The 14873-nt window shown below is 51.1% G+C and overlaps 4 protein-coding genes across 8 annotated transcripts in view; 2 read left to right on the top strand and 2 right to left on the bottom strand.

Moving 5' to 3' along the window:
* Positions 1 to 4414, top strand: part of GTF3C1 (general transcription factor IIIC subunit 1) — a 43271-nt gene extending 38857 nt beyond the window's left edge. For both annotated transcript variants that reach the window (XM_076350626.1, XM_076350627.1), the window contains exons 35-37: positions 1435 to 1474; positions 2269 to 2461; positions 4017 to 4414. In XM_076350626.1, coding sequence (XP_076206741.1) covers positions 1435 to 1474; positions 2269 to 2461; positions 4017 to 4238 — 455 coding nt within the window. In that variant the 3' untranslated portion in view covers positions 4239 to 4414. The remainder of the gene's footprint in view (positions 1 to 1434; positions 1475 to 2268; positions 2462 to 4016) is intronic.
* A 933-nt stretch (positions 4415 to 5347) lies between these two features.
* Positions 5348 to 6002, bottom strand: POLR3K (RNA polymerase III subunit K). The gene is made up of 3 exons (XM_076350634.1): positions 5892 to 6002; positions 5718 to 5805; positions 5348 to 5635 (listed from the first exon to the last, which is right to left on the bottom strand). The coding sequence occupies exons 1-3, from the start codon at positions 6000 to 6002 to the stop codon at positions 5508 to 5510; spliced, it is 327 nt and encodes a 108-aa protein (XP_076206749.1). The 3' UTR covers positions 5348 to 5507.
* A 37-nt stretch (positions 6003 to 6039) lies between these two features.
* On the top strand, positions 6040 to 9877 carry SNRNP25 (small nuclear ribonucleoprotein U11/U12 subunit 25). The gene is made up of 6 exons (XM_076350633.1): positions 6040 to 6150; positions 6262 to 6352; positions 6500 to 6605; positions 6715 to 6789; positions 8236 to 8302; positions 9696 to 9877. The coding sequence occupies exons 1-5, from the start codon at positions 6043 to 6045 to the stop codon at positions 8288 to 8290; spliced, it is 435 nt and encodes a 144-aa protein (XP_076206748.1). The 5' UTR covers positions 6040 to 6042; the 3' UTR covers positions 8291 to 8302; positions 9696 to 9877.
* Positions 9878 to 10014: 137 nt separating this feature from the next.
* The window catches only part of RHBDF1 (rhomboid 5 homolog 1), a 40169-nt gene continuing 35310 nt past the window's right edge, over positions 10015 to 14873 (bottom strand). For all 4 annotated transcript variants that reach the window (XM_076350628.1, XM_076350630.1, XM_076350631.1 and 1 more), the window contains exons 13-18: positions 14238 to 14301; positions 13660 to 13754; positions 12646 to 12721; positions 12031 to 12131; positions 11596 to 11749; positions 10015 to 10773 (exon numbers count right to left, since the gene is read on the bottom strand). In XM_076350628.1, coding sequence (XP_076206743.1) covers positions 10354 to 10773; positions 11596 to 11749; positions 12031 to 12131; positions 12646 to 12721; positions 13660 to 13754; positions 14238 to 14301 — 910 coding nt within the window. In that variant the 3' untranslated portion in view covers positions 10015 to 10353. The remainder of the gene's footprint in view (positions 10774 to 11595; positions 11750 to 12030; positions 12132 to 12645; positions 12722 to 13659; positions 13755 to 14237; positions 14302 to 14873) is intronic.

Below are 14873 nucleotides of genomic sequence, written 5' to 3' on the forward strand. Positions count from 1 at the left end.
GCTGTACCAGTGATAGAGGTTTTCATTTCTTGAAGTGGCATGACACTACTTGATCTGGAAGGTCTTGGAGGTTTCAAATTCATCAAAGATTCCTTCCTATGCCTATTGCTGGAATGTTCATGACTAGTCCAAAAATGCGTTTTCCTTAGAAACTCGTTTCCATGTCTTATTCTTCTCCAAAAACATACTTGGATCTCAAGTTTCTCATCTCTGGCTTCAGTCCAAAGGCTAGACATCTCTAAACGTAGAAAACACAGCGCTACTGGTGTACATTTAACTAGAATGCCTGTGACTGAAAGTTGTAAAGTCATTAAACCATTCGCCAGAAAGCAGCACGTGCCAGAGAAGATTAATAGCTTCATTTGTAACCCAATTTGACTTCATTTTCATTTCCTTTTTACTACCAGTTTTCTTCTTTAATAGCTAGTAGTTCTTGCCAAGGTTTACATTAGGTAGGTTGTTTGGGGATTTTATTTTGGTTTTGTTTTTATCAGCTCTGATTTCAGATTGAATCACAAGCTAACTGCTTGTGTGGTATTTTGCCAAGATCTGCCATTACCCACGTTTACAGCTGCAGACTGCCGTGTAAATCAGCGTAGCATCTTCAAGCTTGGTATTGTTTAATTGGAGCCTTCCTGCAGGAAATAGTCAGGGCTGCCCAAACAGCAAAGACTTCAGCAGTTTTTAACATGAAACTACTAAAATACTGTTTTGGATTTAACTTGCTCTACTTGTTTGTAACACAGGAGGGAAAAAATAGTAGTTATATTATCAAGCATAGAGTTCTTGCTGGTCTTCCTGATGAAAGGCCAGCTGAAGGGTTTACCTGTGCTTAAGCTAAAGCTGTTAGCCTCTGGGTGTGGTAGAAGTACGTACATTAAGTAATTGGGTAATTAAAACCCATGACATAAGGCATAATGGAAGCTGCAGAGGCAACCTTCACTTTGAAACCAAACTCTGCTGAAATCTTGAGTTTGCGTTCTCAAGTCTGCAGCTGCTCGGACTTTTGCTCAACTTCCATATGATTACCAGGAGCATTAAGTTAAAGCCCCATGAGTGCCTGCACAGCTCTCTGTGTGAAACTCGGTTCTTTCAGTCCATAGAATTACTTGTTGTTCAGCCATGTCATCAGACTTCTAGGAATAAACCTTCTCGCTGTCATTTGGGAATGGAACCACAAAAAGCGTGGTTGGAGTAGACAGACATGGTTGTGAGAAGAGGTGTGGGAAAGAGAGAGTATGCTGCAGACAGGTAACGGCAGTCGGAGAGGAACCTTAGAGCTCCCCATGCAACTGAGAACAAGACACGGCGTAGTTTGCTTGTGTTATTTTCTAGCATAAGCTGTTGCATCTTACAGCTTAGCCACCTTTTACTTTCCTTCCACTAGATAAAGAGTTTGGGTTAATTAAAAACTATGTGTTCTTTTCTTTCCAGGAAATTCTATGCCAGATGTATCCCAGGCAGCCAGGGACCGGTGAGTAACAGAGATGTCTGCAGAATAACTAAACACTTAGCACTACCAAAATAATACCTGGAAGCAAATGACTTGGAAACCTTAGTTTTATGCTCTGATGAGCAGTGAGCATTGATGATGGAGAAACCCCATGTTTTCCTCCGTTGTTCTTGTTAACGTTACTCGTGCTCATATGCATGCTGAAAAAAATGTCTCTGATACATGGGGTTTTTTCCAAACAACTAGCTCCAAATATCAGAGGAACAAAACTGATTTTTCTTTCTCAAATAAGTCCAATGCCAGAAAGTCTCAGCTTCCATGTGCCCAGGAAAGGCCTGGAGAAACTGCAATATGGGAAATGTGAATTTCCATGCAAGGTCTGTCTTTTGACTCCAAAATGCTAAAAATGAGGAATTTGGTTTCCTATCTGAGCCCTGTTGCTGCACGCTGCAGATTGAAGCAGGCCTTGGATAACTTTTGGAGGCTATTAGAGCTAGTAACAACCAACCAAGCGAAACAAAGCTTTCCTGGTCATCCAAGACTCAAGGTAATTGTTGGGTGGTATAAATGGTGCTAGAAGTGCTTCTCGGGTGGTGAACACATAGTGTGAAATACTTCAGGTCTGTGGAACTGTCTAGTAGATTAGCACCAGTCTCTGCCTGTTCTCAGAGCAGCTGCAGAATTTACACCTGGGATGTGAGCAAACACTGGCAATGGATGCGGTAAGAATCTCTATTATGCAGAAATTATGATGATGGGAAATCTAGCTAGAAGAATAATTCCTGACAGAGCTGAACTTAAATTGTCTTTTGCAGGGCCTGCGAGAACGTCTGCTTCATTGGGAGGCCGTGGAGGATCGTGGATGGGAATCTGAATAAACCTGTGTGTAAGGGGATGATGGAAGCTGTGCTCTACCACATCATGACAAAACCAGGCATAACGGAAGGCATGCTGTTGCAGCATTACATGGGGGTACTGCAGCCTGTTGCTGTCTTAGAGATACTGCAGGTACGTGAATCATCGGCTGTGTGAACCTTAACCTGGTTCTTCTTCCAGCAGCTATTTCACTGGAAGCCCTGGGAAAACGGGACTGTGAATGAACCGTGAAAAACAATCTTCTCCCTTTAGGGCAAATTAACCAAAGCCAGAGCAAGTTACTGTTCACAACGAGGGTGGAAGGAAGCCTGCTTTACCTCTCCTTGGAATTACTGTATTACTGATTTTAAATTTTGAGCTTGCGTCTGAAATGGATGTACATGCAGTTGAACTTCTAGTTGGTTACTGAAGAAATGGTGGCTTGCACTGGGAAATACTAAGTTGGGCTGTTAAATTCTACGGTGATTAACACTGCATTAATCTTGGTTTTTTTCCTTATATACATTTCGGATGGGTAGTCTTTGACATTAGCACAGACACATTTCAGTCTGATTCTTGACAGTACTGTAAATAAGACCTTCTGTCCTGACAGACCTGCTTAAAGGCATACATCCTTAATTGTAAAACAATGCATGATGAGAAAAATTGAGTTTCTCACATTTTTTTCCCCACATCTTGAAGTTTGATTGCCACCACTGCTACTTTGCAAATGAAACCTTGGGTAGTTTGGGTTTTTTCCCCCCATAAGGATTCAAAATCCTAAGTATAGCAGTAATATTGCAGTCCTTCCCGTAAGCATGACATCCCCTACTAATGCTGGAAATTAACATTCCAGTGTATGTATGCCACACTTCTGTCCAAAGGCTCATGCATTTCGGTAACAATGCAAGCCGCGTACGCTACCGCTCACGCACTGAGCCACCATCCTGTTTCCTGGGTGTTCCATCACAGCTTGCCCATATGTCCTGTGCCACAGCAACACTGCCAAGAGGGTAGCTGGGATCAGGGCAGCAGCAGACAGGTTTAAGACTGCAGAACAGAGTTTATAGTGATGAGGCACGCGCATGTGGGAGAGCAATACAGATGATTCCTAGCCAACTTTTATTCAAATCCACAAAGTCAAGGAATTACCTGTACTTTTTACAGATCGGAGAACTTGAATCTAACTTCTCTAGCAATAAATTTGACAAGAACTGGTTTTGAAACCATGGACAGAGCTTGTATCTGTAATATACCAAGTATGAGTAAATCTAGACGCGTACCTGTGTGAGACTACTGAATGCACACCAGTTGTTTTCAGCACACGCAGCACGTAGATTGCCTTGCTGGGGGAATGAATGCTAACCCGTTAGCAAGAACTGACCCAGAAGGCTTACACCTATACCACCACTAAATGATTTGTACCTGGTCCCAAACGTTGAGATCTGTTGCTGAACGCGTGTTCTGTGTCACTATCCAGGTGTCAGCCACTGTGCCGAGAGTGACAAATGAGCATGTATCCAGCTATGTGAACTTGCTCTGTTGTGCTGTAGCCTTTGCCATCCCCATGGTCTCCTGAGGGGGTGGAGTGAAGCTGCTTTTAGTACACATTGTCTAACATTTCTGAGAACACTGTAGGTAGAATAGCGTTAAGTGCATTTTTCTTCACTGCGACGGCTCGAGCTAAAATATGTGAATTTTTCTGCAGGGTCTGGAAACTCTTGGTTGCATCAGACGATTCTACATGAAAAAGCCATCCCTGGTGTCGCTCTTTTCTCAGCCAGTTGTGGAAGAAAAACTAAACAATCCCAAACTGAGCGAAACCCCAACAATATACTATGAGCCTACGATAGACTGTACTCTCAGGCTGGGAAGAGTGTTCCCCTGTGAAGTGAATTGGAATAAATGGGTGCAGATTATCCCTGTATAAAAGAGGTAAAGCTGAGTCACATTCAATTGGTTTAGCCTGTAGGAGTGAGCGCTAATGCAGATAAAAAGTTACAATTTCTGCCCCATCATGTTTTTGTTAAGTTATTTATCCTTTTTACTTCTGAATGTATTTAAACTGAGAATAAAGCTTCATGTTAAGACACAGGTAATATTTGATCCCACTTTAAGTATATTGTCTTTTTACCAGTAATTGCTTGTAGAGCATATAGTTCATAGATTCTGCTTTATCTTACGTGGTTTTCACAAGGCACAGCAACGGCCCCTTTTTCATTTTTTCTCCCCCTAAGGCCACTGCGGTAACATTTTACCTTCGCTTTGCCTTCCGCTCCCTTGCACAGCAGCTGGCTCTGCGCTAAGGTTTGCTTAACTGTTCTTTAGCTTGGTTATCTTAAGGCCTGCCTATATTTTAAACACACACTTGGTGTGCACGGCAATTAGTTTCTTGCATGTGCTTTTTAGCAGACCTGCTGCACTGTGTGAAATAAGGGCCCCGTGTCTTCCCTAATCATAGAATCATAGAATCATAGAATCATTGAGGTTGGAAAAGATCAAGTCCAACCATCGACCCAACACCACCACCCACTAAACCATGTCCCTAAGTGCCTCATCTACTCGTCTTTTAAATACCTCCCCTCAGGTCTCCCGAGCCTCCTTTTCTCCAGGCTAAACAACCCCAGTTCCCTCAGCCGCTCCTCAGCAGACTTGTTCTCCAGACCCCTCACCAGCCTCGTTGCCCTTCTCTGGACACGCTCCAGCACCTCGACGTCCTTCTTGTAGTGAGGGGCCCAAAACTGAACACAGTATTCGAGGTGCGGCCTCACCAGGGCCGAGTACAGGGGCACGATCACTTCCCTACTCCTGCTGGCCACACTATTGCTGATACAGGCCAGGATGCCCTTGGCCTTCTTGGCTGCCTGGGCACACTGCCGGCTCATGTTCAGCCGGCTGTCGACCAACACCCCCAGGTCCTTTTCCGACAGGCCACAACGCAGGGAGGAACACCCTCTTAGAAGCTCTGACGGTCGTTTTCAGCGTACGGCAGCCTCGCCCCGGGTCAGGTTTTAAAGCAACCACGCAGCAGGCGGCTACTTCGGCCCAGTGAAGTGTTTATTGCAGGAGAAGACGCCCCTACCCCATCCCCGCGGGACTCCTGCTGCCGGGGCCGGGCCCAGGCCGAGCCCCTTACCTCAGCTCCGCGGAGGGGAGAGCAGGCTGGGCCCGCGCCGCGGCCCCCCGGGCCCCGGGGGCCTCAGTCCCGCCAGCGGTGCCCGCACTGCGCGTTGCAGCACTTGTAGAAGGTGGTCATGGGCTCGTCGGCCGAGCGCGTCTGGATCTGCATGAAGTAGGCGCGGGGGTGCTCGCACTTGGGGCAGGGCTCTGCGGGGCGAGGCGCGGCGTCGTGAGGAGAGGCGAGGCGAGGCCCGACCCCCCGGCCCGGCCCGGCCCGCCCCGGCCCTACCTGCCGTGGAGTCCACGTTCTCCCAGGCCGCGGCGCCGCCCAGCACGTCGTCCACCTCCTTCAGCCGCGGGTACTTCCTGCTCGTCACCTGCGGGACGCCGCCGGTCAGGGGGCCCCGGGCCGCCCGCCGCCTCCCCCCCGGCCCCGCGCCCGCCCCCCGCGCCGCCCCGGCACCTTCCGCGTGACGTTGCGCACGTAGGGGCAGGTGGTGCAGGCGAAGCGGTGGCAGCGCGGCCCCTCCTCGGCCACCAGCACGTTGCCGCAGGCCGGGCAGAAGAGCAGCATCCCCGGTTCCGCGGCGCCGGCCGCCCCTTCCGGCGCGGCGATGGCGGAGGCGGAGGAGGAGCTGGCGCACGCCGAGGTGCTGGAGCTCTTCCAGGCGGCGCTGGCGCGGCTGGTGCAGGACCCGCTGCTCTGCGACCTCCCGCCGCAGGTGGGGCCGGGGGCGGCGGGGGCCGGGCCGGGGCCGGGGCCGGGGCCGGGGGGGGGCGGTGGCGGGGCTCAGGCCCGCCTCGCTCGCGTGTCGCGGCCGTGCCGCCCGCAGGTGACGGCGGAGGAGATCGGCTCGCAGGTGGCGCTGGAGTACGGGCAGGCCATGACGGTGCGCGTCTGCAAGGCGGACGGCGAGACCATGCGTGCGTCCCGGGGCCGGGGGGGCGGGCGGAGCCGGCCTGGGGGAGGAACGGGCCGGGGGGGGACCAGGCCAGGCCCGGCTGGGCGGCGGGGGGGTGGTAGGCCGGGGGCCGGGGCGCTGACGGGACTCTCTCCCCCCCTCGCTCCAGCCGTGGTGGTGGTGCAGAACGCCTCGGTGCTGGAGCTGAAGAAGGCGCTGCGGCGGCACGTCCAGCTGCGGCAGGCACGGCAGGGCGGCGTCCAGCACCTCAGCTGGTGAGCGGGACCGGGGGGCTGGCGGGCTCGCCCTGCTCACCCCCACTTTCATCACTTTCCCGGGGCCAGTGGTTCTTCCTGCGGCTCCCCCTAAGTGCTTTTCCCCTAGGAAGTACATATGGAGGACATACCACTTAACCTACGCCGGAGAGAAACTGGCAGATGACAGAAAGAAACTGAGAGAGTAAGTAATCAAATCTCTTCTGCATCTGTGGGGCTGGAGAGGCCAAGCTGGAGTCCACACAGCATCTGCACAGGCAGGGCTAACGTGGGACTTTGTGCCCTGGCTCAGGTAGGTCCTCCTAGCATTGGAAGAGGCTGCCCAGGGAAGTGGTGGAGTCACCATCCCTGGAGGTATTGAAAAGACGTGTAGATGTGGCACTTAGGGACATGGTTTAGTGGTGGACTTGGCAGCGCTACGTTAGCGGTTGGACTCGATCTTAAAGGTCTTTTCCAACTTAAATGGTTCTATGATTCCACTTAAAATTGACTGCACGATGGGACCAGCACTGCACACAGAGGTGGGACAGGCCCTGCCCTGACAGACTGAGAGGCCGTCTGCAGGACAGGAAGGCCTCAAGTAGTTCCTCCGCCACAACCATCCTGTGCTGAGTGTGTTCGTCCAATTCAGACCACACCAGGGCACTCGGACGCATTGCCCCTTGGCCGTCTATGCCAAACTCCTGCAGAATAGGCTATGCTTACTAAGGTTACACCTGAGGTATCCTGCAGAGACAAGATCAGTGAGGAAAAGCATGAGTATGAGGGGAGTAGAATACAGAGAAGGCCGGGAATGGTGTCACGCACGTGAAGCACATCATTAGGTCATTTCCACGGAAACTGGGAGCTGCTCAGCAGAGGATGGGGTCAGGACACATTATGTGGTGGAGGGGATCCAGGGTGGGAGGGACCTCTGAAAGTCATCTAGTCCAGTCCTCCGCACAAGCAGGGTCTGCTAGAGCTGGTTGCTCAGGGCTGCGTCCAGTTGGGTTTTGAGTATCTCCAAGAATGCAGACTCCACAACCTCTCTGGACAACCTGTTCCAGTGCTCAGTCACCCTCACAGAGGGCTTGGCAGAGCTGCTGAGGTAGAAAGGTAGGAAGGAGGGTGGAAGAATGACAAGCAAAGAGCAAACCAAGGATAAGAGTGTTGGGCTCCGGACCTGCTCAGCCACGTGTCGGAGACCATCTAGTAACGACACTGACAAACCACTCCCACGTTTCCATGCCCGTTCTCAAGGCGAGGAGGCAGGAGGTGCTTCTGAGCACTCTAGCTGTTGCATACAGCAGTGCTGGGTATGCCAGCCTGCATGCAGACCAGCAAGAAAAGCTTGTCTGAAGTATTAAAAATTTAGCAAGGCAGCCTTAGTCAAAGCTGTCCTCGAAAGACTGAGCCATGGGTGACAGATGTTGCATTTAAGGGCACGTTGCAGTTAAAAAGGCAGATGATCAGATCCTTCAGTGCTGGCAGCATGTTCTATGTACACAAGTGAGAATTTTAACTTGTCCTGCGTTAGAGCACAGCACGCGACCATAGGAGTCCATCTCCCCCTGGGAAAGAGGAGGCTATAGGATTTCAAAGGTTGTGGTTTCTGGGAACCTGGCATATAACATCATAACTCTCTGCTCAGGTATGGCATCAGAAACCGGGATGAGGTCAGCTTCATAAAGAAACTTCGAAAGTAACCTATCAATCAGGTAAGTCCTAAATATCCATTAAGAGCTACCAACTCTTCATCTTCCTCTTCCCCAAGCCCTAGTGTTCAGGCTCACAGCAGCTGGTGGTGCTGCTCTCCGCTGCGTAGCGGAGCATTTCTGAATGCTCATGTCTGCATTAGGCTTGTGCCCTGGCTCTGGTCTGTTTCCACGTCCTGGTTGTGTTGCTTGTGCTTCTCTCAGGGCGGGGAATGATAATTCAGCTGCTGCAGTTCACACATCAGGAGCAGCACCAGCAATACCTTAGTGCTGGCAGTGGTGTATCTCTAACCCTACTTTAGGTTTAGACTCTGAATCTGCTCCCACAATGTCTAGAGATTCGTTAAATGCAGTGTTCCTTTGCCCTCGTGATTGCTTCTAGGACCTTGCTTTCTTTTAGGCTTCTTGAATCTCTAGAAATCACTGCTAGGAATGTGGCTGGGTGCTAACTAATCCCCAGGAGGACGGAGGACTCTGTGCTACAGGCGATTGCCATCACCCAGGTCATTTGGGTCCTCCTGCGTGCCTCAGACTCTCATATCCGAGTGACTGTTCTCCCACCCTGCTCCTAGTGCTCCTGTACCGTTCAGAGCACCTGCAGCTAACAGAAATGGCCCACGGGGGTGCATAAGCAAATGCAACAAGCAAACACAGCATGTTCTTTGCTGTTCCACAGTGGGTATATTTTGAGCCATCTTTCTCAATTACTGCAAGCTGTAAGGGGTTAGGAAAAGGGACCTCAGCTTCCCTATCCTGTAGTTTCTGTCTCTCTGTTTCTCCATTTTCTGGTTTATAGAAACTCGTGTTCAACTGATTCATTCTTTTCAGAAGACAGGACACAGCACTAGACAACTTTCGGTCATGGTATTTCTGTGCAACCGATGCATTTAAAAACACTTCCAGCACCGGAAGCACGAGTAGCACGTATATTACCTGTTTGTAACCTATGTAGACATAATTCTGGTATTATACTGCTATTTTTAGAAAGTTGTGCATACAAACACAAGATGTGGCCAAGTTTAAAATTACGTTTGCTTCCCCTCAACATCTAAAAACACAACCACAGTGTCTGAGGAGCAGTGGTAATAGCAGCTTTTCCAAACGCTTGGGTTTTTGTTTTGCGGCTCCAGCTGGCTGGGTTAGAAACTGTTGCTTTGTGATCACAGTAACTTTTTCTCTTCTTTCAAGAGAAAAACATCCAGTTTTTCAACATCCAGTGTAATAAAATGGGTGCCATGAGAGAAGCCATCTGCCCCATGGTGCCTATGACCAGCAGTCACCTATGGCACTGGCTGATCCCCCCTCCCCGGGCCTGTCTAGGCGGGGTAGTGTGGTGATAAGAGAGCCCAGCATGCAGTAACTATTGTCACTGACAAATATCTTCTTTCTTTAACAGAGAGAGCAGAGAATCCAGCACTACCAAGACCAGACTGTGGATTCAGCAGGTTCCCGGAGGAAAAAAGGTTGTAACATTTCAAAGAGAAACAAACTCCAGTTTTTTGTAGTTGCTATTTGAAATGTCTGCTTCTCAGCTGTATGTGGAACGTGCTTTCAGTGATTAAAGAGACCCTCTAGTTTTCTGAGGCTTTTAAGGCCCTTATTTCCAGCTGCAAATCTGCCTCTGACTGTTTTGGGTGCTAGAAAAGGATTGCTTCTACTGATACATGAAACAGCATAGGTGAGAGAAAGTAACAAACGTAGCCACAGACTATGCAGAACAATTAACAGTAGCTAAAACGCTACCTTACCATTTAATCACCACCTTAGCAGTAGTAAACAACTCTGGTTAAAAATGTAGTATTGAAACTAGTGTAATAAAAATAATGGCAGCAGAAAAGGTTCAATACAATTGAACAAGGCACAAACGTTCTGTTTTCAGAGTCTTCTGAGATAAGGCAAAACATGCCTGCCAAGTGCTAAGGAGACAGTTTAAATTAACCACGGGCAGGGTTAGAAGTGTCATTGGATTAGAGGCTTTGTCCACATGGAACCGGCACAGCAAACGCAAAGACAGTCCATCTCCAGTGCCTGCTCGAGAAGCCAGTCTTTGCCTTTCAGTGGAGCTGTGCATCCAGGTCGTATTTCTCGCAGAATTTGTCTGTGAATGGTATACAAGTAAGGAACTCGCACCACTCGCACTTGATGGGGTAGAAATAGAACAGAATCACAAGTCCTGAGAAGAGTGCAATGAAGATGAGCTGGAAAACTATAATTTGGCATCGCTTCCTATATAAATCAAACTTCCCAAAGCTAATGTAGGGCAGGAAGGCAAAGGAGAGGAAGAAACCACTGATAAATCCTGAAATGTGAGCAAAATTATCAATCCAAGGCAGGAGGCCAAAGGCAAAAAGAAAGAGCACCACAGCCAGCAGCTTGAAGAAAGCCCTCCATGGGCGTGCCAGGATTTGCCAACTCTGGAAGAGCTCCACAAAGAGACAGGCCAGAATCCCAAACTGGGATCCTGCAGGGCCAACCTGCAGAAGAAGAGCATTACAGGTAACATCAGGCACATCCCATCTGCCTGGCTTCTGCAGCCAGCTCCAGGCATTACAGTTATTTATCATTCAACTCCTCGTTCAGTGTTTCTTGGGAAAGAGATGCCGCGGCCTGCGACTTCATCCTTATAACGGGGTTCAAGGAGTAAAGGGGCTTGGTTTGATTTAGCATCAAGGTAGGTGTGAGGCCAGCAATCACCAGAACAGACTCTATATTTAAGGAGGGCAGATCTGGTTTAAGCCACCAGAGCGGAGAAGCCCTTGAAGGCTCTCTCCTGGCTCCTCCCACCCACCATGCACTTTTCCTTATTGAAGGACCTGGAAGATAGTCCTCCAGGTCCTGCCACGCAGCCTTCTGAAGTGAAGCCGGCTGGTCGCATCAGACTTCTCCAGCTGTGGCATGTGGACAGGGACAGTCCTGTGGGAAAGGTAAGCTCTGCTCTTTGCCCCTCTCCTGCCTGCCACTCATACACAGAGGGTCTCTGGCACCAGCTACAGCTCTCAATTCCCAGCCTGCCAGGGGCCCCTCTTATCCTGTGGCTGGACAAACCCCCCATTCATTACGAGAGGCAGCCAGACCGGGCCAGTCACTCGGAAAGCCCAGGGTGCTCTGGGGGATGTTATTGCTCAGCAGCTAGATGATGGTGTGGTGCCATCTTCTAGCTACAAAACTGCACAAACCACATGCTGCAGAGATGAGCCCAGCTCTGGTGTCTCTGCCTGCACCAGAGAGGCACAGGCATGTAGAGAAGGCTTGTGTTCAGGATGAGTTACCGGGACCCTAGTCTGCAGGAGACCCACCTCTGCTCTGTAGGGTAGAAATATTGCACTGGCAAGATTTCCAGTGATGCCACTGAGCAGGTAGATGATAGAGATGCGATGCCATCCTGCCAACTTCTCTAGGTCCCGCAGGATCGTCATTTGGAAACAGACTGAAACCAGACAGTGCAGGATCCTGCCAAGTTCAGAGTACAGGAGCTGAAGAAGCAGCAGCCACTGAAAGTCACCCCTGTGCTGGTGTTCTTTGCCGAGCCTTGCTGAGAGCTCCTGGTCCAGCCTCACCCACACCTCTAACAGCCCTCCCAGAAAATGTAGCATGGTAAACTTCAGCAGGGACAACAGCTCAGCACCCCCCCCGTGTTCCCCAGGGAAGGATCTGCCAGAACAAGCCTCATAGCAATCCCAGGGTTCAGGGCTCCCCCACCCAGACAGTGGAAGTTTTACACCTATGCTTACCCAGCATGAAGGAAAAGTGAGAGCCAGAGGCGGTAGAACTGGTCAGGAACTTCCGGATTTAGGAAAGGGAGGAGTCCACAAACGTCATCCATGCAGTGCACCTAGGGCAGAAGTAGGGTTGTGAGGTGCGCCAGCCAGCATGGCCCTTTATCAATACCAGGGCAGAGACTGCAGTTAGCTCTGAAAGGGGGGTTCTCCTTCTTCTCCGCTGTATCGCATCCTAACCCTTGTCTCCACCACCAAGTTACACATGACCCTACCCATTCCCTATGGCAGCTTTATGCCCTCATTCTTCACCCCAACACACACACGACAGACATCTGCGTTTGCTCGCCAATGGAGCGGGAAGGTTGCATTCTCCTGCTGCTTCCACAGTGGTCCTGTGTTGGGCTTTCACAGCTGCCAGCCCAAGTCCTAAACCAGTCTCCGAAGAGGGACAGATGCAGTCAGCTCTGCCACTACTGTCTAGATCAGCAGCTTCCCCCAGGCTCAGGGTGGGACAGGACACAGGACTCCCACCTACACTGCAGCACAGTCATCCCCAGATCTTGCCAAGCTGCTAAGGGGAACAGGAGGGAGAAGGGCAGCCATACAAACCCCCAACTCCACACTTACCTGAGAGCAGAGTGTTGCCTCCTCATGGAAATAGCCCCGCATAAATTCACAATACTCCCGGGAGGTTATTTCACACCTGGAGGAGGCACAAGTAATCAAAATGAGGAACAAGTCACACGTGGAAGGCACACACACTCCCCCCTGTCTCATCCCAAGTCTGCCTATGAGAACTGATGCCTCCAGCTGCCCCTGACGAGCTGTAGTGTCCCTGCAACAGATGCACTAAGGCATTCCCATTTGAGCCCAGTGTCACTCTCCATACACCCCTCTTGCTTCTCTCCCACACTCAAGCCTGAGTAACCTCCACAGACTAATGCCCTGCATACAGGGGCTCCAAAACAAGTGCTAAAACGGAACTAGTTACAGCTGAGAAAGAACCACCAGAGCTTGGGGAAGCTGTCTCTGGGGGAGTCTGGTGCTTCCATTGCTGACAGAGTGGAAAGGGGGGGCTAGGCCAAGAACAACCCGTCGTGACTTTCAGGGACAGAGAAACTCCATGGGGCAGCACTGATTTTTCTCCCTAGCAGGGAAAGCCAGGCCCAAGCACTGGGTAATTACTCAAGCTGAGGAGCAACATGAGGAAGAACAGCATCTTCCTCCTTGGCAAACCCAGAGCAGGTTGTTTCCTGACATCTTGAATGCTCAGGGACGCCAGGCTGGGGCCATTGTAGCCTGTCAGGACCAAGCTGGCCATTCCCAAGGAAAAGCGAAGAACTCCCCAGCAGAAGTATTTAATCCCTTGGGATCTGAGTCCCTCCAAACTGCAGGACCAGTTGAGCAAGATACCCTGCCGCACCGAAGACTCAGGCTGGCTGTTATCACCTGCTCATTCCAGAGTCCTGCTCCATCTGGGAGACCTGTCATGGCTCCCTGTCCAACTCCCCTTCCCAGCAGGGCTCTGGGCTGCGTATGGGAAGGACAAGGAGGACAAGTGGCTGTGTCTACAACCTAAGAAGGGCCCCCTATGTCTCGCCCCAAGACCCAGCCCCTTTCCATACAGGTAAAACTCGTTACCTTCCTTTGGTCCCAATGCAGCAGGGCCGGCCTGTAATCACGCAGTCCATGTGAAGGTGGTTGGTGTAATTCCCAGCACTGCTTTTTGTGCAGATCTGGAAAATGACAACAGGCTGCAGTCAGACAGCCATGGCTTTGCTTGCTGCCTGGGTAAGGTCAAAACAGGCCCTTGGGAAGAAGCCAGTCCCAGAAACATGGGCCTCCCAAAGCCTCCCTCTGACACCAAAATGGGGACTGACACCCCATCTGCCTGAGCCATTGGAGCCTCAGTCAACACCTCCTCTCCGCCAAGGGATGAAAACAGCGCCTAGGCTGAGTCAGTCTCCATTGCCCTGTTACCCTGGCAGGGCCCAGGGCTTTAGCAGGGCTTTAGGTGGTGCGGGGGAACTTTAGTTGTTGGAGGGCTTCAAGCCTAGGGCTAGAAAAAGCCATGGTTGCCCTGATCTGGTGTTTGTGACAATGAGCAGGAGACTGCACCAGAGACCCCTTCCACAAACACAGCTGTGGCTCTGCACAACGGGATGCAAATGCCATATTCCAGCTGCCCATACAGGCCCCGTGCCACTGGCGATGCTCACCGGCCATTTGGTGATGTCGTCTGGCCACTCATGCGGCTCCATTGAGGCTGGCTGCTCACACACCCTGCAGCAACAGAAAGCAGAGATCAGCCAGAGAAATTACTTTCCGCTGCACCAGCAGCAGGCAGGATCCCCCAAGGGAGCCACCACACTGTCCCTGTCCCAAGGCTGTGGTCCCACAGCTCCCCTCTGTTCCTGGCAAGGGGCTGGTGACACACTACATCAGATCAGCCAAGGCTGGGCTGATCAAAGCCACAGCCTCCTTCCAGTGAGCAGAGATCATGGCTTCAGCACAGAGGCAGCCATCCCAGAGCACACAGCTGCCCAGCAACTCACTGGCTCCTTTCCCGGTGGACACAACCCCAAAGGTGGGCCTTCAGCTGGTCTCAGCTCTACATCAGCCCATGGTGACCGAGGGCAAAGGTGTGCCATGGCACCCAGCAGCTGGCAGAGCTCCGGGGCAGAGGTGTTCTGGGAGTGTGACTGCTGTACCCCAAGAAGGGAGCCTGTGCGGGGAGCAGGTGAGGAGGGGGAGAGGGATGAGAAAGGCACTCACAGCTCACAAGACACTGTGCAGGTGGGCAGCCAACAGCAACGGAGACTAGGGGGAGCAGAAATACCACCACACTGCCTCTG

The sequence above is a fragment of the Aptenodytes patagonicus genome, chromosome 13 (genome assembly GCF_965638725.1).
Source record: "Aptenodytes patagonicus chromosome 13, bAptPat1.pri.cur, whole genome shotgun sequence".
In the NCBI taxonomy this organism is placed as follows: domain Eukaryota; kingdom Metazoa; phylum Chordata; class Aves; order Sphenisciformes; family Spheniscidae; genus Aptenodytes; species Aptenodytes patagonicus.